Source organism: Macaca thibetana, chromosome 13 (genome assembly GCF_024542745.1).
Source record: "Macaca thibetana thibetana isolate TM-01 chromosome 13, ASM2454274v1, whole genome shotgun sequence".
Classification (NCBI taxonomy): domain Eukaryota; kingdom Metazoa; phylum Chordata; class Mammalia; order Primates; family Cercopithecidae; genus Macaca; species Macaca thibetana.
The window spans coordinates 68255437-68281314 of NC_065590.1; the positions used below are offsets into that span (position 1 = coordinate 68255437).

The following is a 25878-nucleotide window of genomic DNA, read 5'->3' on the forward strand; positions in this document are numbered from 1 at the left end:
TTCGAGACCAGCCTGGCCAATATGGTAAAACCCCGTCTCTACTAAAACTACAAAAATTAGCCGGGCATGGTGGCACGTGCCTGTAATCCCAGCTAGTCGGTAGGCTGAGGCAGGAGAATCCCTTGAACCTGGAAGGTGGAGGTTGCAGTGAGCTGAGATCATGCCATTGTACTTCAGTACCAAAAAAAAAAAAAAAAAAGAAACGCAAATATAAATGCTAAAACCAATATTTTACTCTAGTGGTCTTAAAATGAAAATTAGGTCTCACGTTAACATGTGCAAGAGTGAGACAAAATATTGACCTCATTTGAATTCTCTTTTAACTTGGAAGAAAGATTGGGGGTTTTATTTTCCATACGCAGAGTGCAGTGGCAGCCATATTGTTCAATCTGGGTATAATCTCCAGGGGTTTCATATTTTGACTCTATTTGTTACATTTCAAAGATGAAGTTTCATAACTGCCTCAAGAGTTGAAGTGATCCATGAAATAAATATCTACTTTCTGCCTCTCTTCCCACTTTCTACACCTGTCCCTTAACATTAGTGCCTTCCTCTGGGACCCAAGCATTGGGTTGTCTGCTTGGCTGGCACATATAGGCCTGACAGGGAAAGGGGACGGTGGAATCTAGGCTGCCCTGCTAACCCACACAGACTGGCTGGGTCCCAAAGGCATTGACCTTAACCTTCCCACAGCAACAGGTGCTTACGTGACAGCAGGGCCAGAACTGGGAGCAGAAGGGTAGGGTTGCAGCATCTCTTCTGAGTGGATCCCGGTGTCACGGACAACCTCAGGACCTGCAGTGGGGGAAGCATCTTGCCCGGCATTGGCACACTGGGAAGCCAGCCCTTTGTACAGCTTCGCCATGGATGACCTAACAGAATGGAAGTAACGGTTCTCAGGTTGTACGGTGGCAAACTGGCTCTCTGAACACAGATTATGCCAAAAAACATGGAGAGATGTCTCAGATAAAGTTTGCTGTGAAGGTGTCTATCTCCAGGGGCCTTTGCAAACTAAGTTGCTTTGCTTAATAGGGTGCAAGCTGGCAAGAGTAGGGAAGCTGATTCACTGGCTGAAAAGAACTTGGGGGAAGGGGTTGGGGGTATGGAGAGACATCTTCCATCACAGGAGCCCTGGCTTGGGAGACAGCATCTTTTTCTGGTCTGAAGCTTCCACAGAAATGATTCTGTTTTCCTCCACAGGAGTTGGGATGAAATTGAAGGAAATCCAAGTCATTAGGAAGCTGTGCTGTGGGCTGCTTCTGTTCCCTCCGAAGCTCAGATTCTCCCTAATAAACCCTTCCTATTTCTCCCTAATATAAAACCTATTCGAAATTCCTCTCCCTTATTTGCTTTATTTTTGTCCATATCACATATCACCATCTTATTTATTTGTTCACTGTCCAACTCTAAAAAGGAAGCTCCACATGGCAAAGATTTGGTTGGGGCCGTTTTGTTCCTTTCAGTATATTCAGTGCATGGAACAGTGCCTGACACACAATAGGTGCTCAATAAATACTTGTTGAACTGATAAAGAAAACTATGTTGTGGCCTTTTAACTGCAATTTTGAACCAGGCAAGTTTAGAGTCGTTGAGCTATTTTTGAGGTGGTTAGCAACATGGGATGAGAGTGGGTCTATGTAAGCAGTAGTGTGAAGTGTTACTCTGCTAAAATAATTTCCACCGGGTAGTCAGTGACTTGCTCCTGTAGCCAGTCTGACTAGCTCTTTCTCTTCCCTTCTCTCTTCCCTTCTACCTCCCACCACTGCATTTCAGCTACTTAACACACAACGTGGTTACTTGTGAAAGACACCCAGAGTAACTGGTCTTTGACCCTCTAGACCGCACCATCAGAACCTTACTTCTTGAGCTTTTTCCGTTTCTGAATAAGCAAATCTTCATTGCACTGAAACAGCAGGGTGTAGTGTGAGATAAATACTCGGAGGCGCTGGACACACACCAGTAGTAGATAATAGTCAGGGTGCTCCTGCTCTGTGAACTTCAGGACGTTCTGGATGGAGGGGAAAAGGAAGCAGCATTGCATAATTAGCAAGAAAATTTGTTTTGTCTCTTCTGCACCTTACCTTGATCTATTGTGGGAGATTGATAGCCATTTAATCAAAACAACGAACAATACACATGGCCCACCTAATTATACGCTGAAAGTATGACCATACACTGGCTGCTTTCTATCATACCAAGGGAAAATAAGTTACTATCGGACCTGTTTGAGTTGAATGTGAGCATAAAATAATTTCATCTGAAAAGTCAGAAGCATCTCCTAATTAGACCTCTGAAGTAATAGCGGCATTCTAACAATTACTGTCTATAAGCAGTGCCTTAACTCAAAAGAGCCAGACCAATGTTGACAACGTCAGGCATCAAGGCAAGCGAGGGAGGGGGATGTTTATGATCAAGCCTGGTGGCCCCTCCTGTTACATTCCCCGCTGTACATTCCCCGCTGTGCTGTAGTGGAACATGCATGTGACTGGTATTTGGGAAAGCTAAAATGTATCTAGTACTTCCTATCGCCAGGTAGTAAGCCCTTTACGTATACTATCTCATTTAATTTTTACCTCAACCTGCTTAAATAGGTACTATTATAAACTCCATTTAACAAATAAGGAAATTGAGGTACAAAGAAGGTAAATGATCTTCATCAGGTTACACATCTAGTAAATAATGGAGGCAAGGTTTGAACTCAAGTCAGAGAGTAGAACCAGGTCTTGTTTGCCATATTCTACTATTTGCAAAACCTGGGTTTCAGTCCTAGTTTTTTTTACCTACTAGGTGTGTTAACTTGGGTAAATTGTTAACTTTTTTGGCCCTGCATTTTCTCATGTAAAATGTGACAACAATAATACCTAATTCATGGGATTGTTGAAAAGATTAAATAAGATCATTATTGTGAGAAAATGCTTTTAGGATCTAAAGCTATATACAATTGAAAGTCTTTTCAGGGCACGGGTGGTGGCTCACACCTGTAATCCCAGCACTTTGGGAGACCAAGGTGGGCAGATCACGAGGTCAGGAGATCGAGGCCATCCTGGCTAACACGGTGAAACCCCGTCCCCACTAAAAATATAAAATTAGCCAGGTGTGGTGGTGGGCGCCTGTAGTCCCAGCTACTTGGGAGGCTGAGGCAGGGAAATGGCGTGAACCTGGGAGGCGGAGCTTGCAGTGAGCCAAGATTACACCACTGCACTCCAGCCTGGGCAACAGAGCAAGACTCCGTCTCAAAGAAAAAAAAAAATACAAAAGTAAGTCAGGCATAATGGCAAGTGCCTATAGTCTCAGCTACTCAGGAGGCCGAGGTGGGAGCATTGCTTGAGCCTGGGAAGTTGAGGATGCAGTGAGCCAAGATCAAGCCAAGATCACACCACTGCACTCCAACCTGGGCAACAGAGCCAGACCCTGTCTCAAAAAAAAAAAAAAAAAAAAAAAAAAGTCTTTTCAATTTTGATACTTTGATACTGGACTACTGGACTACTGGACTACTTCTACCTGAGATTAGTCCCAAGCATTTCTAAGATGCTTTCATTACTTAAGAAGATCAGTCAGCAATTAAACCAGAACAGGTGGGTGGTGGGAAGAAGAGGATCTGGTGGGGGTTAGTGAGCCTCTCTTTCAATTCTTCTTCCTCCAGGATATCACAAGCCCTGCAGGAAAATGGTGTGAAGACATCAGCTCATCATCTTCATGCCTTTTCTGTGACATAAAGCTTAAACGTGGCATGGTAGAACCTTGGACCCATGCCAAAAGAAAGTAGTCAGGATAGCAGTTAAGTGAGCAGATTAGATGGATATTTAGATGTCAGGTGGTGGCATTTAGATAGCTGTAAAACCAAAATGGAAAGAACTGAATGAAGTGCTTAGAATCTAGCAGGAGTGGTTATAGAAATGTCCTGGATCAGCTGAGGTGGAAGTTGCTGGTAAGTAAAGACAGAACTTCAGAGGTAAGCATAATGAGCTGAACATTTTTAGAAATAAAGATTTTAGGCTGGGTGCAGTGGCTCACACCTGTAATCCCACCACTTTGGGAGGCTGAGGCGAGTGAATCACTTGAGGTCAGGAGTTCAAGACCAGCATGGCCAACATGGTGAAACCCCATCTCTACTAAAAATACAAAAATTAGCTGGGCATGGTGGCACATGCCTGTAGTCCCAGCTACTCAGGAGGCTGAAGCAGAAGAGTCGCTTGAACCCAGGAGGCAGAGGTTGCAGTGAGCCAAGATCGCACCACTGTACTCCAGCCTGGGTAACACAGCAAGACTCTGTCTCAAAAGAAAAAAAAAAAAAAAGAGAGAGAGAGATTTTAGCTCATACCACAGGGTATCATGGGTTATGGGGTAATCATAGCAATCGAAGTAAACGCTTCTTAGAAATATTAATGATTCTTGAGGCTTTACAGTATTTCTCAGTTGGGAGCCAAAACCAATAATTATTTAGCATGCAAATCAGTTTGGTGGCTTTCCCACCCATGCCTACCTGCAGATGTATCAGATATTCAGGGATGCGCTGGACTATGTGAAAAAACAACGTGTAGATGTCAGATTTAATCTCTTCATCACCCTGAATGAAAAAAAGGTCAGGTCACTCTTCAGTGTTCCTCCATCTGTGGCAGCAGAACCTGAGTCGGTCCCACCAGAGTAGGAAGGGTTTCCTCCCGGAGCATTTTCTTCCCGGAGATTGTCACAGAGCATTGACCTCTCATGGGAGAGGCCACATGTTCAGGGACATGCCCTAGGAGACAGCTCTTCTCCCATAGGGAGCATATCATATATTTCTTTTGAATCCACCCAAATTTCCAAACTACCCTCTCCTTCCACTCAGCGCAGTTGCAGACAGAAGCTGGCACTCAATAACCTCTATTTGAGTTGAATTAATTCATTAAGACTCTCCAGCAAGTAATCATGACAATGGTGTAGTAATAGGCTCTAAGGGAGACTTGGTGCCTCAGAAGAGTGGAAAAGGGAGTGTCATTAGAAACTAGTCAGCTAGCTGCAGAAAACATGCTGTACTTTCTCCGTGTCCCTTCCTTTTCTCTCTCTTCTCTTTCCCAGGTATTTGCTGAAAGCTAACATGGTAGGCATTATACTGGGATGGGAGTAGTGGGGGGTTGAAGTAGAAACTTAATAAGACAGAGCCTCTCATCTCTTGTGAAATTTGATTAACTCTTAGTGTTGGGGCTTCTGATACTGTTTGTTCCTATTGATCTGAAATAACTAAGCTGTTATACATGTATATGTGCTTACTGAGCACCTAATGCATCATTGCAGTAGCAATACTTCAAGCAACATGACTAGAGCCACCTTATGATCTTATAAACCGACAAAGGATGACTGAAGTTTAATATTCGGATTCACCTCTTCTGAGACTGAAAAAAACCCGCCACATACAGCAGGTGAGCTGCAGCCTGGAGATCTCTGCATAGAACGCCCATTATAGAACTATAGTTTGTCTATAGTTCCAACGGAATGGAACAGAGGGTCAGTAAGGCAGGGAGAGGACCAACACAATGGCACTGATCCACAAGTGAGTTCCTTTAACGCCAGGTAGTAGTATTAGTGGCTGTGTTCGGGCCATTCCCCAGCCTAGAAAGCAGAGTGCATGTGCTGTATTGACTGCATGGATGAGCAACATCATATGATACCACGTGCAGATGAAGGATAGCATATACATGGTGTTAACTCACCTCTTTCAGGACTACAACATGAACCAATGAGATGCACTCAGGCAGGTCCCTTAGGTAGGCAACATAATAATCCAAGAAATTATTCTTTAAAACAAACATAAAAAATGCATGGTAAGAACCTGAAAACAGGATCTATAATATTTTCATAGAGTCATATATGTAAAAGAAGAGTACTTTGCAGAGATTATCTTATTCATTTAATATGTTCTTTATTTTATATATTTTGAGGCTTTAAAAAATTTATCTTAGACCGGGTACAGTGGCTCACTCCTGTAATCCTAGCACTTTGGGAGGCCAAGGCGGGTGGATTGCCTGAGCTCAGGAGTTTGAGACCAGCCTGGGCAACATGGTGAAACCCCGTCTCTGCTAAAATACAAAAAATTAGCCGGGCATGATGGCGGGTGCCTGTAATCTCAGCTACTTGGGAGGCTGAGGCAGGAGAATTGCTAGAACCGGGGAGGCAGACCTTGCAGTGAGCCGAGATTGCGCCACTGCACTCCAGCCTGGGGGACAGAGCGAGACTCTGTCTTAAAAAAAAAAAAAAAGAAAAAAAAGTATCTTAAAAAAAAATTTTGGTTTTAAGGTAAACATCCCTACTGTTTTGGAATCAAAACTCAGCATCTCCTCCCTAATGAGAGAAAGTGAAATAATAAACCAAGGGAGGAGGGAGGTTCATGTAAGTTGAAAATGTATTTTTTTAGTCATTTAACAATAAAAACATATATTTTATTTTTGTAATTAATTTCATTTCAGTCAATCATCTACATCCAGATGAGGGACTCTGCCCATCCCGCTTCATATCATCCAGATCAGTAGTTCACAACATTTTCTAGTAATTGCATATTTCCACTAATTGCATATTTATCTATGCATTATCCCCTTAGGAAAATCATTCTCAGCTTATAAAGTTATAATAATTCTCAGCAAAAGGAAGAATACTGAACACAAGTAAGTAAAAGTGATATTAGAGGATATTAGTACATTATATCCACTCTAGTCTATAGAAGAAAATAATTTGTAAACTTTGTATTGTTACCCACAGATGAGAATAATTGATACACAAAAATTGATTTCAGGCAAAGTCTGGCTTGCAGACCAATTTTAATTAGCCCACACAATCTTTTAAAAATAAGAAAATTTCCCACAAAACTCTGGATTTCCAGCTTTTCTTAAAATATCAGAAGCTCTGGCAACTCTAGTCCTTTTTTCCTGCATAATGATTGGACAAAGCTAAGTAGCTATTCCTTGTAAAACAACATAGCTGCTCCACTGCAGCTCACACTTCACACCAGTCCATACTGTGTTCACTTCACTCATTGATGCCACTGTCTGGCCCTGTAGGCATTTGAGTTTGCAGCCTCTGGCTTGGATCATGTTTCCTTTATAGGATATTATAGAGATTGCAAAATTCAAGATAATAGCCACCCATCACATTTAAAAAAAAAACCCCAAGGAATGAAAATTGTGTGTGAAAATACACATGTATAAACAAACTCTCATATGTATATATATGCATGTGTGTGTATATATTTCATGTATATATATGTACATATATGTGTGTGTATATATATACACATGCATATATATACATGTTTTAATGTACATATACATTTTTTCTTTTTTTAATTTAATAGAGACAGGGTCTTGCTGTATTGCTCAGGCTAGTTTTGAAGTCCTGGGTTCAAACAATTCCCCTGCCTCAGCCTCCCAAAGTGTTGGGATTACAGGCATGAGCCACTACACCCAGCCCACAAATATATATACATACATTTATATAAACACAAACACACACACAATACATACACACATCCACATGCATACTCGACGGAGGCAGTTATAGTACAGTGGAAAGTTTTGAACTAGAAGTCAGAAGACCTAACCTAGGGTTCTGAAAGTCACTCATCTCCAACTACCTAGCTAGCGGGGTGATTTCAGCAAGGCTTTTATATCTCTCTGAATCATTCCATGATCTGTATGTAGAATGAGAAAGTTAGACTAGATCTCAGTGTTTCTTCTAGCTCTGAAATTCATTGCTTCTAGATTCTCTATTAAGAGAAGTAGACAAATGAGACACAAATCCATATAAGTAAAATGTATGAAGGGGTGGAAAAAACCTTACCTCATCATTTGTTAACTTAAGGAATAAATCTCCAAGAACGCCTTGGCGTGGCCACTTCAGGACCCTTTCCTGCAGTGCGTGAAGCAGATCCAGGTGCTGCTGGACGAGATACCGTAAAGAGCCAGGGAAGAGGCTTGAAACAGAATAGAGACGGAATCACACAAACCAGGTGTGGAGAAGAAAGGACCCTACAAAAATACATGCAGCAGGGCCCATTCTCCCGGCCATCCAACATACTCTGAGTCACAGGCCTGCATTTAGGATTTTTAAAAGTTTTTCATTGCACACCTAATAGCAGATATCCTGACTACAAAAAAACAAAACAAAACAAAACAAAAAAACCCTTTACTAATGGCTTCTATACAAATGTGTATTGAACTAATAAAGAGGCCTGGCATGCCACACCTGTAATCCCAGCACTTTGGGAGTTGGGCAGATCACCTGAGGTCAGGAGTTTGAGACCAGCCTGGCCAACATGGCAAAACCTGTCTCTACTAAAAATACAAAAATTAGCTGGGCATGGTGGCATGCACCTGTAATTCCAGTTACTTGGGAGGCTAAGGCAGGAGAATCACTTGAATCCGGGAGGTACAGGTTGCAGTGAGCTGAGATCACGCCACTTCACCCCAGCCTGGGTGACAAAGCGAGACTCTGTCTCAAAATAAATAAATAAATAAATAAATAAATAAATAAATAAAATACAAATAAATAAAGAGCACATCACTTGAAAGACCTTTTTACATGCTCATTTAAGTGACACTCAGTGGAAATTCTAATGGATACCTTTTTCCATGTTTTAGAGCTATTCCTATTTGATGTGCAAAATAGTCTATTCTAATTAGTGTTGTAGATGCAGCACTCAGGTGGCATCTATGTGACTATTCTCAGTTACCAGTAGGAGACTGCTATTTAGGTAAGTAGGAAAATTTGTTTAAAGTTGGCAACTAAAAAGCTCAGGGAGTTGTAGGGTACGAGAGGGTTTCTTTTTTCCTTTTCTTCAATTTCTAAGAGGAATACGGGGCCAGGACAGAGTCTTGTCTGAGTAGGCTATTAATACAGTTTCGATGTGTGTCCCCGCCCAACTCTCATACTGAAATGTAATCCCCGGTGTTGGAAGTGGGGCTTGGTGAGAGGTGATTGTATCATGAGGGAGAATTTCTCATGAATGGTTTAGCACCATCCCTTTTGGTACTGTCCTACCAAGTGATAGTGATAGTGAGTGAGTTCTCATGAAATCTGGCTGTTTAAAAGTGTTTAGTGCCTCCCGTCTCTCTGTCTTGCTCCTGCTCTGGCCATGTGACATGCCTGCTTCCCCTTCGCTTTCCACCATGATTGTAAGTTTCCTGAGGCCTCCCCAGAGGCTGAGCAGATGCCAGCATCATGCTTCCTGTACAGCCTGCAGAACCATGATCCAATTAAACCTCTTTACTTTATAAATTACCCAGTCTCAGGTATTCTTTATAGCAATGTGAAAACAGCCTAACACAGCTACTGACCAGGCCTGGCCTGCTACTCCCTGAATTTTACAAAGCACCTTTCCTATCTTTCCATCCCTCTCTCCTCCATCTTGCAATGTACCTCCTTTTTTTTTCTTTTTTTTTTTTTTCAGAAGTGATGAAGGGAAGAAGGGAGATGTCAGAGAAGGGTGGGGTGGAGAGGAGAGATAGAGAATCATGGGAGGAAGAGGAAGGGGGACTAGCTGGGTAAGAGTGAGGTGATTAGAGGCCTATAGGAAAGAGGAAGAAAAAAACAAAAAGAAGCAGAGTTTTTCTGGGTTACAGCAAGGATTGGAGCTCTAACTTGGTGATTTAAGGTAGGTTCCTTTATGCTTTCAGCACCGCAAGTTTAACAAACAGGAAAGAGATGGTCTGGTTGTTCTGAACTTACTTGAATATTTCCCAATGGTCAAATGAGAGTAAACTGCTGGACAACTGGGGTGCTTTCCCAAGAAGCAAACCTTTGTTGGAACAATAGGAAGGATGCCAGATTGAAAGGTTTTTTCCAACTCATTTCCAAGCCAAGCAAAGTGACCCCTGTGACTGTAGCTCAGAGGAGACACACAAACATGAGAATAGGGTACCTAGACCCCAGTGAATGGATACGAGGAAGCCTTCCACTCCCATCTTCCACTCCCTCCACCTCCTGTGCCTGGAGCCCCCACATGTGCAAAGGAGGAGAGGCCTCCTGACCTGAGCACTTACAATGGAACAGTGGGCTTAGGAGATCAAAGAAATCCCTGTCCAGATCAGAGAGGAATTTGGAGGGGTGGCTAGGAGATATACTGACTGGGAGAAGACTATAAACCTGATGGAGAAAAGCACAACTGATTGTACTGAAAGAGTAAAATGCTGCACCAGCCAAAGATCTAGGTGCAAAAGATTTCTTCCTACCCAGTGGTTGTAAATGACTTTGTGTAATAGTCCTGGTGTGACCCTGGAAGATATTAGGGCACCATGGGAAGATCTGACTTTGTGATGAATTGTCCATATATGTAGATAATATGTCTTGGATTATTGATTTCCTTTTTCTTTCCTTCATTCACCTCCCTCCCTTTCTTCATCCCTTCTTCTCTCCCTCCCTCCCTCTCTGCTTCCCTTTCTTCCTTCCTTCTCCCTTTCTTTCTAGAGAGCTGCATTCTGCTACACTGTGGTCAGTGTACTTGGAGAATGGCAGAGCTGGTACCAATCTCCTCCTGGACTGCCCACCGGGATGATCGTTTGAGATTTCAGGGTAGGGTCGGAGAAGGCTAAGGCCCCCATCAAGTACGGTGGAAGCACATAAAATTACATGAAAAACAATGACCTATAGTGGGTTCTGTATGAAATATTGAAAAGGGGCTTTAAACCTTTTAAACAAATTTAAAAAGGGTATTATTTGAAATTAGGGAGGAGTGTGAAATCAGAAGACAGAGAGCAAAGGGAGAAAGATGGCAAGAAGTCCAGCCACACTTCACCTGTTTCACTCTTTTGCCTGGCGCCAGACCTGACGCCCAGAAGCAACTTTTTCATGAAGACAAAGTATTCAAGGCTCAGCTTTTTTTTTTTTTCTTTCTATTCCTTACTGGGGATGAAATTATGGCAACATGAGTAGTTTATCATTTCTAAAGTCTTTAAAGTTTTTATCTCCTAACAACATAGTACTTAATCAATGAGGGAAATACACTAAAAGCAAGAAAGAAAAATCCAGTTACAGTTTCAGGTTAATAACTTAGCTTTTGCCAGCCCAGAATGAGGCCAAAATAACTCCTGAGCTTGGCAGTAGCAGGTTCCCGCCACCTTGGAGGGGCATGGTCATTAAACGTGTGCCACCTGGTGGTGATCTGTAGCACGAAGCTTGTTGTGCTCTTGGTGGACATAGCACTGGAGTTTAGTTTACAAGGCTAATCGACAATCCTGCTGAGCTGATCACTGCCCCTTCCGTAAGTGTTCAGACAGAACTGTGATCCTGAGGCTGTGACTCTAACTAGGTGAGTCAGAGTCAAAAAAGCCCAGAGCTCCAACTTCTGTGATCCTTCGACAAATGACAGCCTGGGCAACAGAGTGAGACACCGTCTTTATAATAAACTGAAAAATTAGCTGGGCATGGTGGCTCATGCCTGTAATCCCAGCTGGGGATGCTGAGGCAGGAGGATCACTTGAGCCCAGAGGTTTGAGGCTGCAGTGAGCTGTGATTGGGCCGCTGCACCCTTCTCCAGCCTGGGCGACAGACAGAGACCCTGTCTCTAAACAAAACAAACAAATGAACCATAGCCCTCAAGTTCTGCCCAGGTTTTAGCCAGCAGCATGTGCCCCTGCAACTTCCAGCCCTTTCAGCCAGGGGCAGGGCTGGCTTCAAACAGGCTGAGGAAGCTCTTGAGTGACTCACTTTGTTTTAGGAAAAACCTAAGGTTTTATTTAATAGGTTGGAGAAGATGTGGCCACCTCAGGCTTGAGTGTCAAGTTGTACTTGCAGTGGGGGTTATTTGCATCCCAGGTTACTTTCCAATTGGGGTAAAATGCTGAAGGCTTGTGGCTTGTGATGGGAAAATTAGTAAATGTTAATATACTTCTTTTCATCTTTGCATGGAGAAAAATGCCAGTAGAGAAAAGGAACAATCTCATTCTGCTTTGCATTTCCTTCAGCTGGTTTATTTAAAGTACACACAGAGGCTAGGCACAGTGGCTCACACCTGTAATCCCAGCACTTTGAGAGGCCGAGGTGGACAGATCACTTGAGGTCAGGAGTTTGAGACCAGCCTGACCAAAATGGCGAAACCTCGTCTCTACTAAAAATATAAAAATGACCTGGGCATGGTGGTGTGTGCCTGTAATCTCAGCTACTCAGGAGGCTGAGGCAGGAGAATCACTTGAACCCGGAAAGAGGAGGTTACAGTGAGCCGAGTTCACACCACTGTACTCCAGCCTGGGCAACAGAGTGAGATCCTGTCTCAAAAAAATAAAGAAAGAAAGAAAGTACACACAAAGGTTTCAGAAAAGCTTTTAAAAAAGAAGAAAGATAATGAGTGGAGGAGAATAATGAAAATCTAACCCTAAAATAGAAAAATGGCAGCACCACCAAGCTCAGAACCAGAGACTTCATATTCAGTACTAACAAAGAGTGTGGGGTTGAAGCTTTTCTCTGCTTGGTCCATGCAAAGAAAAAAGAGGGTTAGCCTAGCAAATAACTACCATGAATAGCATTATTGCAGGTGTCTTGAAGTAACTACGATCTCACTTTCATAGAGGATTGTATGATAGCTTTAATTTTTTAATCTTGTAGAATTTGAGGGAGAGATCTACTCTTTCCTCCCAGTGATGGGTCATAAGAGAACATCTTAGAAAAATAGGAAGTGGCAGCAAGTCAACAAGGGCCCTCTCTTTTATCTACCCAAATCTTCTGCAGGGTCTGGTCTCTCCCCTACGACCTCCCGCCTGCTGGAGGCTTGCAACAAGGGCTAGACAAACATATCTAGCAGTCCTACTTAACAAATCAACTGAGATCTGAAGTGAACACTTCCAGGCTGTGCAAGAGGGAGAACTGAGTTTTGAAATAGGAAGAGACAACTCTATGCTTCTGGCTCTCTGAGAAACTTTATATACTGCTGTTAAGGCGGTGGCCTTGGGGAAGTGGTATGATGTACAAGAGCACACAATACAGGGTCCGGCAGGCCTGCGTTTGAATCCCGGCACTCATTGGCTCCACAGCTTTAAGCTTCTCTGGGCTTTAGTTCCTTCATCTGTAAGGTAGGGGTCACGGGGTTCTGCTGAACATTTCGGGAAGTTATAAATCAAGTGCCTAGCAGAGCAGCTGCTTACTACTCCCTTCCACAGTAAACAGTTCTTTCTCTTTTCCCCGCCTGACCCCGCCTCCCCAGATTTTCAGACTAAGAAAAGATGCTGCTGGCTTAGAATCTTCTATGTGGAAGCAAAGCCACACCAAAGGGTACACCGCCTTTAGATTTCATTACCGTAAACTGAGTAGGTCTTTGGCAACATCAAGACAGCTGGAGCCTATAGAGACTGCCAGAGGCCTGCAGCGCAGCTGGGAGGATCAAGGAGGGGGAATTGGAAGGGCCAGATGGGGAAGGAAGGACTGCTGAGAATCTGGGCAGCGTCTTAGAGGTGAGGCCCAGTCCAGATGGTCACAGCTTTAGCTGGGTCACCTTAGCCTTTCTGTTCTTGTTGCTCTGTATTTTGTTTACCTCGGTTTTGTAGTAAAATAATTCTTGAAAATAGTCAAGCCACTTGTGGGTTTGTCAGGGAGTAGTGGCTCACTCGGTCATTTAGGTAGGAGGGGCAGCAGTGTGTTTTGAGTGTATTGTTGGCAGCCACCAAGTCAAATAGATTTGGGAGGATGGTAAGGAGCAGGAAAATATAATTAAGGGCTTCCCTGGGTAGATTCAGAATTTATGAACCACCAGTGTATATTACCCGATGGAATATTTAAAGTAATAATGCCACATATGTCCATAGTAGTCCATAATCCAGACTTTCCATTCTTTTGGATTGGCCTTTTCCTCAATTTTTCTGGATTATTATATATTCATTACATTCATCTTTTTCACCAAGTCTTACTTTCCTCTTTCCTGCTTTCTCCCAATAGAGAGGGAAACAGAAAAAAGTCTAAAGACTATGAACAGATATAGGTGGAGTGTTGTGACACTGGGAAAGCGTGCTGTTACAACAGGTGGCAGATCCTATGAGCACACACACACACACACACACACCCCCATGCCTTACCCAGTACTGCAAGATCACCCACACGAATGATAAGGCCCAGGTCCAGAGTTACGTCAGCCCTGTGTCATTTCTCTAATGGCCACTGAGTGCTTCGGTTTGCCATTCACTCTCTTGTGCTTCTAAGAGACCTGTGACCCATGGGGACTCCATGCAGATGGCAACAGAGACCAATGCCTCCCTCAGTGTAGCATTTGTTCCCCCTTTAAGTTTTTAAAAGACATGTTACAGACACTGAAGGCCCAGGAGACTATAATCATTTTCTTACCTTGATGAAAATCTAAGTTTAAGACTTGCCAGGGGTTCCCTGTTGCGATGACCTAAATGTGTCCCCCAAAATCCATGTGCTGGAAACAACCCCCAATGCAACAGTCCTGGGAGGTGGGGCCTGTGGTAGGTGTTTGGGTCGTGAGAGCTCTGCCCCGTGAATGGATTATGTTTAGGTCGTGAGAGCTCCGCCCCGTGAATGGATTACGTTGAGGTCGTGAGAGCTCCGCCCCGTGAATGGATTACGTTGAGGTCGTGAGAGCTCCGCCCCGTGAATGGATTACGTTGAGGTCGTGAGAGCTCCGCCCCGTGAATGGATTACGTTGAGGTCGTGAGAGCTCCGCCCCATGAATGGATTAAGTTTAGGTCGTGAAAGCTCCGCCCTGTGAGTGGATTATTGCCACTACAAAAGGGGCCTGAGGGAGTGGGTTCTCCTGCTCTCTCCTGCTCTTCTGCCATGTGAGGCTGCAATGTTCCTCCTCTCTGGAGGACACAGCAACAAAGTGCCATCTTGGAACCAGAGATTGAATCTGCCAGCGCCTCGATCTTAGACTTCCCAGTCTACAGAACTGTGAGAGAAGAAATTTCGGTTCATTATAACTTATCCAGTCTATGATATTCTCTCATAGCAGCACAAAGTGAACCGAGACACCTGCCATCACTGCCTCTTGTCTTTTCAAAGACTGTTTCTGGAACTCTTTATAGGCCCCAGAAATCCCAAAGTGGAAACAATAAACCACTTACCTTAAATCCTAATCAATTTGAAAAGCAAAGGCAATGAGTGCATGGATACCTTCTCTCTTTGGAATTCCTCTTTCCATCTGACCCCTGGAATGTGGCTTTTATCTTCAAGATCAGAGAGATGTTAATGACATATTTTCTTTCAGATTCAAGCAGTTCCAGGGCCACAGTCTGTCTTTTAGCTTTAGAAACAAACCAAAGAAGGACTCGATATTAACCATTTCTTCCTAAAATCCCATTAAATGCAAGCAATAAAAGCGATAAAAGGATATTGAAAACAATTTAAAAAAACCATCTGCAAGTTTTTGAAAGGTAGAAAGCAGAATGGAGGCACCATAATTCATTCAGCAGAGCAAAGGGCACAAAGTCTTGGTGTCCCCATCTGCAGCTGGAAAATCTGCTGACAAGCATCTGGAAAGCTCAAGGATTGGAGACACCAGGGGCAACAGAGATAGTGCAAATAAGTGGCAATGCTGAAAGCAGGAGCAATCATTGAAAGTCTACATATGGGGCAATTGAACCTCCAGATCCTCACCCCCATACCAGATGGCTTCCTCACTTCCTCTCCACGGCAAACAAGAAAAAGGAAACTAGACAAGCCCTGGTTTCTGGGATCTGGGCTAAAGACTTATGACATAGTAGAGTTCAGATGCTAAAATGAAAACAAAGGGACTCAGGGAAGGCTTCATACTGAACAGCGAGACTTCCCTCAGCCTCCTTCCCCTGTAGATCCCAGAGTGCCAGCAGCAGCCAGGTTTAAACTCTTCAGGCAGGAGATTGGAGGGTCTTCCACTTGAGAAACTGAACTGCCCAAGGAAAAAAGATCCACAGACACTGATATAAAGAGGTCAGCTATCAGCCAGGCACGGTGGCTCACCCGTGTAATCCTAGCACTTTGGGAGGCTGAGGCGGGTAGATCACCTGAGGTCAGGAGTTCGAGACCAGCCTGGCTAACATGGTGAAACCCCATCTCTACTAAAAATACAAAAATTAACTGGACGTGGTGGCACATGCCTGTAATCCCAACTACTCAGGAGGTTGAGACGGGAGGACTGCTTGAACCCAGGAGGTGGAGGTTGGAGTGAGCTGAGATCGCGCCCTTGCACTCCAGCCTGGGCTACAGAGCAAGACTCTGTCTCAAAAAAGAAAAAGAGGTCAACTATCAAAAGTTAATTTGCCATCTGATTAGCCTATCCATAATGAAGCCCACTGATTGACAAGCTTGGCCAATACAAAATTTCCAGAGTTTTTCTAAGAGCTCTTTCTTACATATATTTAGCTAAGAATGCTCACACTTTTGAATAAAGCTTATACCATAAAAGAATGAGAAGAAAAAAGCATATACACACATATTTTTTTATAAGGAGGGAGGACCCTGAAGAAACAGAGACAATGCAGGATACAAAAGAATAAAAATTTTTAATCTTACAATTCATATTCTCAAAGGAATATAAGAAATATATTCCAGTCATTTAACAATTGCAGGATACTATTTTTAAAAAGAGAGGCTAATTTTTAAAAAGGAGAAACTTTTAAACATTGCTTAAAAGATAGAAAAAATTAAAAGGGTAGAAGATGAAGTAAAATAAATCTCCCTTTCTTAAAAAATAAAAATGATAAGAGGGGCCAGGAGCGGCGACTCACGCCTATAATCCCAGCACTTTGGGAGGCCGAGATGAGTGGATCACAAGGTCAAGAGATCGAGACTTGCCAACATGGTGAAACCCCGTCTTTACTAAAAACACAAAAATTAGCTGGGCGTAGTGGCGTGTGCCTGTTGTCCAGCTACTCAGGGGGCTGAGGCAGGAGAATAGTTTGAACCTGGGAGGCAGAGGTGGCAGTGAGTTGAGATCGTGCCACTACAGTCCTCCTGGGCGTGACAGAGCAAGACTCCGTCTCAAAAAAGAAAAGAAAAGAAAAAAAAAGATAAGAAAGAGGTGTATTGAAGAAAAAGAGAAGAGCAAAAGATGGCAGTTGAGAAATCAATCCAAGAGGTCCAACATCAAATTAGTAGAAGTTTCAGAGAAAAGAAAGAAAATGGATGAGAAGATATTATCAAATTAATAACAGGAAAAAAAAAATTCCCAGGACATGTATTTCCAGAGAAAAGGACCCTTGTGCCCAGCAAAATTAATGAAAAAGACTCACATCATTATAAGGCATATTACATCACTGTGAAACTTTAGCACACCACGAACAAAAAGAAGATCCTAAAAGTTACCAGATAGAAAAATCAGGTAACGGGCTGGGCATGGTAGCTCACGCCTGTAATCCCAGCACTTTGGGAGGCCGAGGCGGGTGGATCACGAGGTCAGGAGTTCAAGACCAGCCTGCCCAACATGGTGAAACCCCGTCTCTACTAAAACTACAAAAATTAGCCAGGTGTGGTGGTGGGCGGCTGTAGTCCCAGCTACTCGGGAGGCTGAGGCAAGCGAATCACTTGAACCTGGCAGCCAGATGTTGCAATGAGCTGAGATCACTGCACTCTAGCCTGGGTGACAGTGGGAGACTCCATCTCAGGAAAAAAAAAAAAAAAGAAAGAAAAAGAAAAATTAGGTAACATACAAAAAACTGAGTATCAGAATGGTACTGGACTTCCTAATAGCAAAATTAGAAGGTAGAGGACAGTGGAACAATTGCTTCAAAATCATGAGGAAAAAAGATGTCATATTTGGCCAAATTATTAATCAACTATGTAAAAACATTTTTGCAAAATTATGACAGCAAGAGAAATCTGACATAGCTGGCTCCATCTTGCTTCTAACTTCAAGCTGCCCTTGTACATTCCTGAGCATAGGCTGAGATTTTGGGAGCAATTTAGTTCATAATTCAACTTAAAGCAAGGATGCTAATAGCCCTTCCCAAAACTAACCCCATGCCCTCCAATTTGGTACCCAAACTAGCTTTGAAAAACTAATGAAAGGTCAGAAGGTTAAGATTATGAATTATAAATTCATATTATGAATTACACTAAGATGTAAGCATAGTTAAATGATAATCAGCCATTGTTCTGGAGGTCACAAGATTTGTAACTTCCCTAGTTATTCCTATAGATAACATCACTACTGTAGAACCTACGATTGGTCTTTTGAGACATTTTTCCAGACTTTTCCATTTCTGGAAGCTGACTGATTCCACCTGGACCCACAACCCATGACTCAACCAGTCCTGTGGCCCTCACCCAGAGGCTGACTCAGCATATGAGGACCACATCCCTGTGATTTCATCTGCAATCAATCAACAGCACCCATTCCATAACCCCCTGCCCAGCGAATTATCCTTAAAAAAACTCCAGTCTCTGAATTTTCAGGGAGATTGATTTGAATAATAAACTCCAGTCTGCTGCGTAGCTTGCTGTATGTTTATTCAACTCTTTCTCAATTGCAATACAGCAGTTGCAGTAAGTCAGCTCCACCTGCACAGCAAGCTGGTAAGAAGGACCTGCCAAGTGATTACATATGCAGAAGCTACTGGATGATGTGTTCCACCAAAACCGGAAGTAAACCAAGAAACCAAGGATACAGAAGATGAAAAAAATCAATAACAGCAACACAGAAACAGAAATCGAACAGAGGAGAAATATAAAGGGAATTCTTAAGAAGACTGGAAAGTCCCAGGATGATGGCAGTACATTGGGCCAAAGCAGAATAGGATGACGGAGGCAAATGCTCTTTTAAAAAAAAAAAAAGATGGCTGGGCATAGTGACTTGTGCCTGTAGTGCCAGCTACTTGGGAGGCTGAGACAGGTGGATCACTTGAGCCCAGGATGTTGAGGCCAGCTTGGGCAACAAAGGGAAACCCCCACCTCTTAAAAACTAAATGGATAAAAATAAATTAAAAACTAAAAACACTGATGATGTTAAATAGTAAAGTTTCTGTTATATTGCTAAGAAAAATTCAAGATCTATATAAATGAAGAGATATACCATGTTCTTCAAATGGAAGACTCAATACTGTCAATATGTCAATTACCTGATAATTGGAATTTTTAAAAAGAGAGTCTAAAATTAGACACCCATATAAGACCACTTGACTTTCTGCATGCAACAATGGGAAACAGAAGGTATTTTCAATTAATGGTGCTGAAACAACTGGATAGCCATCTGGAAAAAAAAAATGAACCTGGAGCCCTTTCTCACACTGTACATCAAAATTTATTCATGATAAGTCATAGATCTAAATGTGAAAGCTAAAACTATAAAGATTTTAGAAGAAAGCATACCAGAGTATCTTCACAACTGTGAAATAGCAAATATTTCCTAGAAAGACAAGAAAGTCACAAGCTATTTTAAGAGTTTAAAATTGACAGCTGGGTGCAGTGGTGCACACCTGTAGTCCTGGCTACTTGGGAGGCTGAGAAGGAAGAATCACGTGAGCCCAGGAGATCAAGGCTGAAGTGACCTGTGATCGTGCCACTGCACTCCAGCCTGGGCAACAGAGCAAGACCCTGCCTCAAAAAAAGTTGGGCAATGGACTTACTTAGGCACTTTATAAAAGAAGATATATGAATAGCCAATAAGCATACAAAAACATACTTAATACCAGTAATCACCAGGGAAATGCAAATTAAAACTACAGTGTGATACCAGTACACCTCCCTGAGAATGGCTAACATGGAAAGGACTAAACATCCTTCCCGAGTATTGGAAAGTATGTGAAGCAACTGGGCTCTCATACATTGCTAGTGGGAGTATTAGCCAACTGTTTTAGAAAACTGCTTGGCATTTTCTTTTAAAGGTAAGCATAATCATAACCTACAACCCAAAGATTTCACTCCTAGTTATACACCCAAGAGAAGTGAGGGCATATATCCCCCTGCTAAAAAAAAAATTTGTACAAGAATATTCATAGCTAGCTAGGCATGGTGGCTTATGCCTGTAATCCCAGCACTTTGGGAGGCCGAGGCAGGCAGATCACTTGATATCAGGATTTCGAGACTAGCCTGGCCAACACAGTGAAACCCTGTCTCTACTAAAAATATAAAAATTAGCCAGATGCGCTGGTGCATGTCTGTAATCCCAGCTACTCAGGAGGCTGAAGCAGGAGAAACACTTGAGCCCAGGAGGCAGAGGTTGCAGGGAGCTGAGATCACAATATGGCACTCCAGCCTCAGTGAAAGAGCAAGACTCTGTCTCAAAAAAAACTGTCCATCAACAGGAGAATGGATTTTTTAAAATGTGATAAATTCATTCAATGTGATTAATAAAAAGGAATGAATTGTGTGCAAAAATATGCATAAATCTTTTTTTAAAAACATTATGTTGGGAGAAAGAGGCCAGACACAAAAGAGTACACACCGTATTATTCCATTTACATGAAGTTTAAGAACAGAAAAAACTAATTTGTGGTACTAGAAGTCACAATAGTGGTTCTTTGGGTGGATATTGACCAGCAAAGTGCATGAAATAACTTTTTCAGATTCTTTCATGCACAGAAATATGCATATCTTGATCTGGGTGGTGATCACAGGGGATAGACACATGTAAAATGTCTATTAGCTTAAATGTAAGCTCTGTGAATTTTACTGTATGTAAATTCACCTTCAATAAAGTATTAGTAAAAAAAAAAATAGTGTCAAACTGTTTTTCTTTTTTTTTGAGATAGGGTCTTGTTCTGTTGCCTAGGCTGGAGTGCAATGGTGCTATCATAGCTCAATGCAGCCTCGACCTCCTGAGCTCAAGTGATCCTCCTACCTTGGACTCCCACGTAGCGGGCACCATAGGCACATGCCAGGAGGCCCAGCTAATTTGTTTTTTTATTTTTTGTAGAGACAGGGGTCTCACTATGTTGCCCAGGCTGGCTCCAACTCCTGAGCCCAACAGATCCTCCCACCCTGTCCTCCCAAAGTGCTGGGATTACAGGTGTGAACCACCATGCCTGGCTAAACATATTTTAAAAACATAGAAGCACAGGAGGACTGCGTACCTAGCCTGAGCCTGCCATTCTCCCTCCCCCATGTCCCCCAAAAGAAAACATGGAAGCAAGTACCAGAAAAAACTGTCAAAAGAGTTTAAAATTGTTGGCGCTCTTCTTCATAACAAACCTTTTAATGCTATTTGACTTTTCATGTATTTGATTTTAAAAATTCAAAATAATTTTTAAAAATTACCTCCCCCAAAATAGCCAGGGGGAAATGCCATTGTCTGACACAGTAAGTGTTCAGCAATTTGTGATATGAAGGGAAGGAAGGAGGGAAAAAGGAGGGAGGACAGGTTCTCTTGCAGTGTGTGATATTTTGGTGGTAGACTGTTGATGAAAGGCTTGCTTCTAGAAGATTCTACATCACTGGCTAAATAGTTCTGCCTTCTTCTCCACCAACCTTATGCCTTTTTCCCCCCCATAGCACTCCATTACTAAGTGTCTTGAACACGCAGAATCAAGGTGGTAGTCACTGGCCCTGTGACCTCTAATGAGTCCCTTTACCTCTATAGGCTTTAGTTCATCTGAAAAGGAAACCAGGAATTAGGTGGCCTCATGTGTCCACTGAATCTGAACTGCAAGGATTCTCACCTTTGAGTTCAAAGCTCTGGTACATCCTGTTCTTTAAACTATCAGCCTGCATTCCCCCTTGGAACTTACCAGCTAAGGAGGTTTCACATAAAACGGTTTCCAAGGAGCTGTGTCTACCCTGGCCAGCCTCCTTGAGTTTATCTGGGTGGTCTTTCGTGACGTATTCTTCACCCCATTCTTTACCATCCTTAGGCTGCCTCCACATGCCAGATGGGAGATGGCCCTTGGACTGGATATCAGCCGAGAGGCAAGACTTGAGGTTTTCTTCTGCTTCTGGAGTTGTTGGGTTCACTCCTGATGGGGTGGGGGTGGGGGCAGGGAAACAAACAAAAGTGCTATCAAAATCTTTTTTAAAAATATGTTTGTTACCACTTTGGGAGGCCGAGGCGGGCGGATCACGAAGTCAGGAGATCGAGACCATCTTGGCTAACATGGTGAAACCCTGTCTCTACTAAAACTACAAAAAATTAGCTGGGCATGGTAGCGGGTGCCTGTAATCCCAGCTACTCAGGCTGAGGCAGGAGAATGGCTTGAACTTGGGAGGCAGAGGATGCAGTGAGCCGAGATTGTGCCACTGCACTCCAGCCTGGGTGACAGAGTGGGACTCTGTCTCAAAAAAAAAAAAAAAAAAAAAAAAGTTACTCTTTTTTTTTTCTTTTTTGAGATGTTGTTTCACTTTTGTTGCCCAGGCTGGAGTGCAATTGGGCCATCTCGGCTCACTGCAACATCTGCCTTCCAGGTTCAAGTGAATTTTCCTGCCTCAGCCTCACAAATAGCTGGGATTACAGGTGTGTGCCACCACACCCAGCTAATTTTTGTATTTTTAGTAGAGCCAAGGTTTCACCATGTTGGCCAGGCTGGTCTTGAACTCCTGACCTCAAGTGATCCACCTGCCTCGGCCTCTCAAAGTGCTGGGATTACAGGCATGAGCCACTGCACCCGGCCTTGTTACTAACTCTTAATGAATCTGCCTTTGTTTGGGTACAACTATCCCTTGAGGATTAAATATACCAATTAAGGATTAAAAGTGTACACAGCTGCATGGGGTCCCCTCTGTTTCTGGTCTATACATCCTCTATGCTTTACACATAGTCTTTACTAAATAAGGAGTTTTTAAAAATGAATTTATCAAATAGTATAGCTAATTTATAGTATGTATTGACTCCTTATATCTGCTTCCTTTCAGGTGAGCACACAGATGCTGGAGCACTCCTGAGAAGAGAACACAGAAAGAGGAGGAGGAAGGGTGCCAAAAACAATGTCTTCTTTGGGCATTTTCCCCTTGATCCTAATGCTAGAAAGGAAGGAGAGAGGGAAGATTAAATAATTTATAAAATTCTGATGAATTGTCAATTAAGTAAATTCTTTTTAAAATTTTGTTGTCTTTTATCTTCTTTTGTTTTCCATTATTTAGTCCTTTCTTTATTACCTGCACTACACAGATGTAAAAGTAAATAACTTTTGAATTAAACTATACAGTGTGTGATCCATGGAAAACTTACGTCATGCTACATTAACCTGCAAGTTTTTGGCAAATGTGAATTCATTAGTCATTGAAATAAGCCAGAAAGGATAAAACATACTGGTTTTGTCTTAACCTTCCCTAGCCCTTCTCTCTCCTTGGGTTCAAATGAGTCACTGACCTGCTCTAGTACACATCTTGGAATCTTTGTAACTTCGTAACTTTATCTTTTGTGAGTTCTTTCATGCCTGGTTTGAAACTGAGGAAGTGGACGCAGGGAAGATAGAAGAGGAAAAAATGGAATTGCTGGAAGAAAAGAAAACTAAGAGAAGAGCCACTTACCAGGACCCATCATTCCCTTCACATTACTGTCTCCTACATGAACAGATCTGGACTCTTGGGCTGCAGAGAAAGGAAAGCATTCATTCAGCATTCGTTCCACCAACACGGACTCAGCACCTTCCGCGAGCCAGGCACTGGGGGCAGACTCAGAGATTCTACAGTTTCATGGGGGAGGCAGCGCAGTAAAAAAAAAAGAAATTACAGTATCGTGTAGCAAGTGCTATTTTCTCAGCTGTAAAAAGATGCAATAGTGGTACTTACCTCAAGGATTACAACAAAAATAAATAAGTTAGTATTTGTAAACTGCTTGAAGTTCTACCTGGCATATTGTAAGAGTTAGTTGTTTAACTATAATGGTGGTGGCAGTGGTATGATGGTAATAATAAAAAAAGGCAGAATGGTACTGTTAAAATGTAAGCCAGCCTGGGCAGCATGACAAAACTCCGTCTCTACCCACCCCCCGCTCCCCACCCCCCAAAAAATAAAAGAGAAATTAGCTGGGCATGGTGGTATGTGCTGTGGTCCCAGCTACTTGAGAGACTAAAATAGGAGGATCGCTTGAGCCCAGGAGGTTGGGGCCGCAGTGAGCCAAGATTGTGACACTGCACTCCAGCCTGGATGACAGAACAGGACCCTGTCTCAAAAAAAAGAGTAAACCAGACCCTATCACTTCTCTGCGTAGCCCTCCAATGGCTCCCATTTCAGTGTAAAAGCCAAAGCCCTTATAATGATCATACAGCACTGGAATATCTGCTCCCAACTCATGCCTGCTGTTTCTTTCTTTTTTTTTTAACTGCACCTCCTGTTTTCTCCCTGGTTCACTCTGCTTTACTCCCGCTGGTCTTCTTGGTATTCCTTGAACACATCAGTCATATTCTCACAGGACCCTGGCACTGGCTGTTCCTTCTCTTCCCCTCAGTAGCCATAAGCGAACTTTCTCATTTCCTTCAGGTCTTTGCCTGGCACCCTATTTAAAATGACAATTCCTCTTTACTTATTTTTTTTTTACTTAACTTATCACTCTCTAACATACTACATATCTTACTCATCTTGTCTATTGTCTGCTTGCCTCAGAGAAATGGCTCCATGAAGGCTGGAATTTTTGTTGTTTTGTTTATTCCTATATCTTAACACCTAAAACAGTGCCTTGGATGGAGGGAGGGAGAGGAGGGGAGGGAGGGAGAGGAGGGGGGGGAGGGAGAGGAGGGGGAGGGAGGGACGGAGGGAGAGGAGGGGGGGAGGGAGAGAAGGGGGGAGAGAGGGAGAGAAGGGGGGGAGAGAGGGAGAGAAGGGGAGAGAGAGAGGGAGAGGAGGGGGAGGGAGAGAAGGGGGAGAGAGGGAGAGAAGGGGGAGAGAGGGAGAGAAGGGGGAGAGAGGGAGAGAAGGGGGAGAGAGGGAGGGAGGGAAAATGTCAGGGGGGCTTGAATGCAGAGAGAGAAGTCAAGGGTAACAAAATATAAGTCTGAAGAGAAAAGCAGAGGCAAGTTAAAACATGGCCATGTACTGTGTTAAGGAACTTGGACTTTATTCTGATGGTGATGAGGAATCAAAGAGAATCTAAAAAGGAGCACCCAGAAAGTGGGTGGAAAATCAAAGAAGCAGAGTGTCAGCTAAAAGAAGAGAATGTTTCAAGAAGGTGGGTATCAAGGGTACCAAAAACTATCAGGAGAGGTAAGGAAACCATTTTAGTGAAGTGGTAAGGATGAAAGCCAATATTGAACAGGTAGAATAAATAGGAGGTAAGAAAGAAGAGATGGATAATAAAAGCATATCTTTCAACAAAATTAGTTTTCAATTTTCTCAAGCAAGAATATATCAGGAGTAGGGAGGCTAAACATCTTGAGAGTTTCTTGGGTGGGGAAAGGAACCTAAAGGAAAGGTATACTTGGGCCTGTAAAATGACGTTTTCAAACTGACAAGTTCTACAATTATCAGGCACATAAATGAAGTTGTTGCATCAGGGTTCACATAAATTGGCTGCCTTCTCAGACGGGGGCCGTCAGCCATTTGTGGTAAGCAGCTCCAGATGGCTCCAATTATCCCCACGCTTAGCATTCACGCCCTTATGTTATCCTTCCCCTAAGGTAAAGGCTGGATTTACTGATTAGCCTCTAATTAATAGAATATGGCAGAAAAGACAGAATACCACTTCTAAGATTAGGTTCTAAAAAGACTGTGGGTCGGGCATGGTGCCTCACACCTGTAATCCCAGCACTTTGGGAGGCCAAGGTGGGCAGACCACTTGAGGTCAGGAATTTGAGACCAGAGACATGGCAAAACGCCGTCTCTACTAAAAATACAAAAATTAGCAGGGCATGGTGGCAGGTGCCTGTAATCCCAGCTACTCAGGATGCTGAGGCTGGAGAATTGCTTGAACCCAGGAGGTGGAGGTTGCAGTGAGCTGAGATCGTGCCATTGCACTCCAGCCTGGGCGGCAAAAGCAAAACTCTGTTTCAAAAAAGAAAAAAAAAAAAAAAAAAAAAACCCACTGTGGCTTCTGTATTGAGCATTCTTTTAGATCACTTGCCCTGG

The 25878-nt window shown here is 42.9% G+C and overlaps 1 protein-coding gene across 9 annotated transcripts in view; it reads right to left on the reverse strand.

Annotated features, from left to right (window-relative positions):
* The window catches only part of ARHGEF33 (Rho guanine nucleotide exchange factor 33), an 89099-nt gene that overhangs the window by 16139 nt on the left and 47082 nt on the right, over positions 1–25878 (reverse strand). For all 9 annotated transcript variants that reach the window (XM_050753319.1, XM_050753328.1, XM_050753327.1 and 6 more), the window contains 8 exons: positions 23347–23406; positions 21612–21836; positions 15085–15214; positions 7810–7942; positions 5691–5774; positions 4484–4567; positions 1860–2008; positions 708–872 (listed from right to left, as the gene is read on the reverse strand). In XM_050753319.1, coding sequence (XP_050609276.1) covers positions 708–872; positions 1860–2008; positions 4484–4567; positions 5691–5774; positions 7810–7942; positions 15085–15214; positions 21612–21836; positions 23347–23406 — 1030 coding nt within the window. The remainder of the gene's footprint in view (positions 1–707; positions 873–1859; positions 2009–4483; positions 4568–5690; positions 5775–7809; positions 7943–15084; positions 15215–21611; positions 21837–23346; positions 23407–25878) is intronic.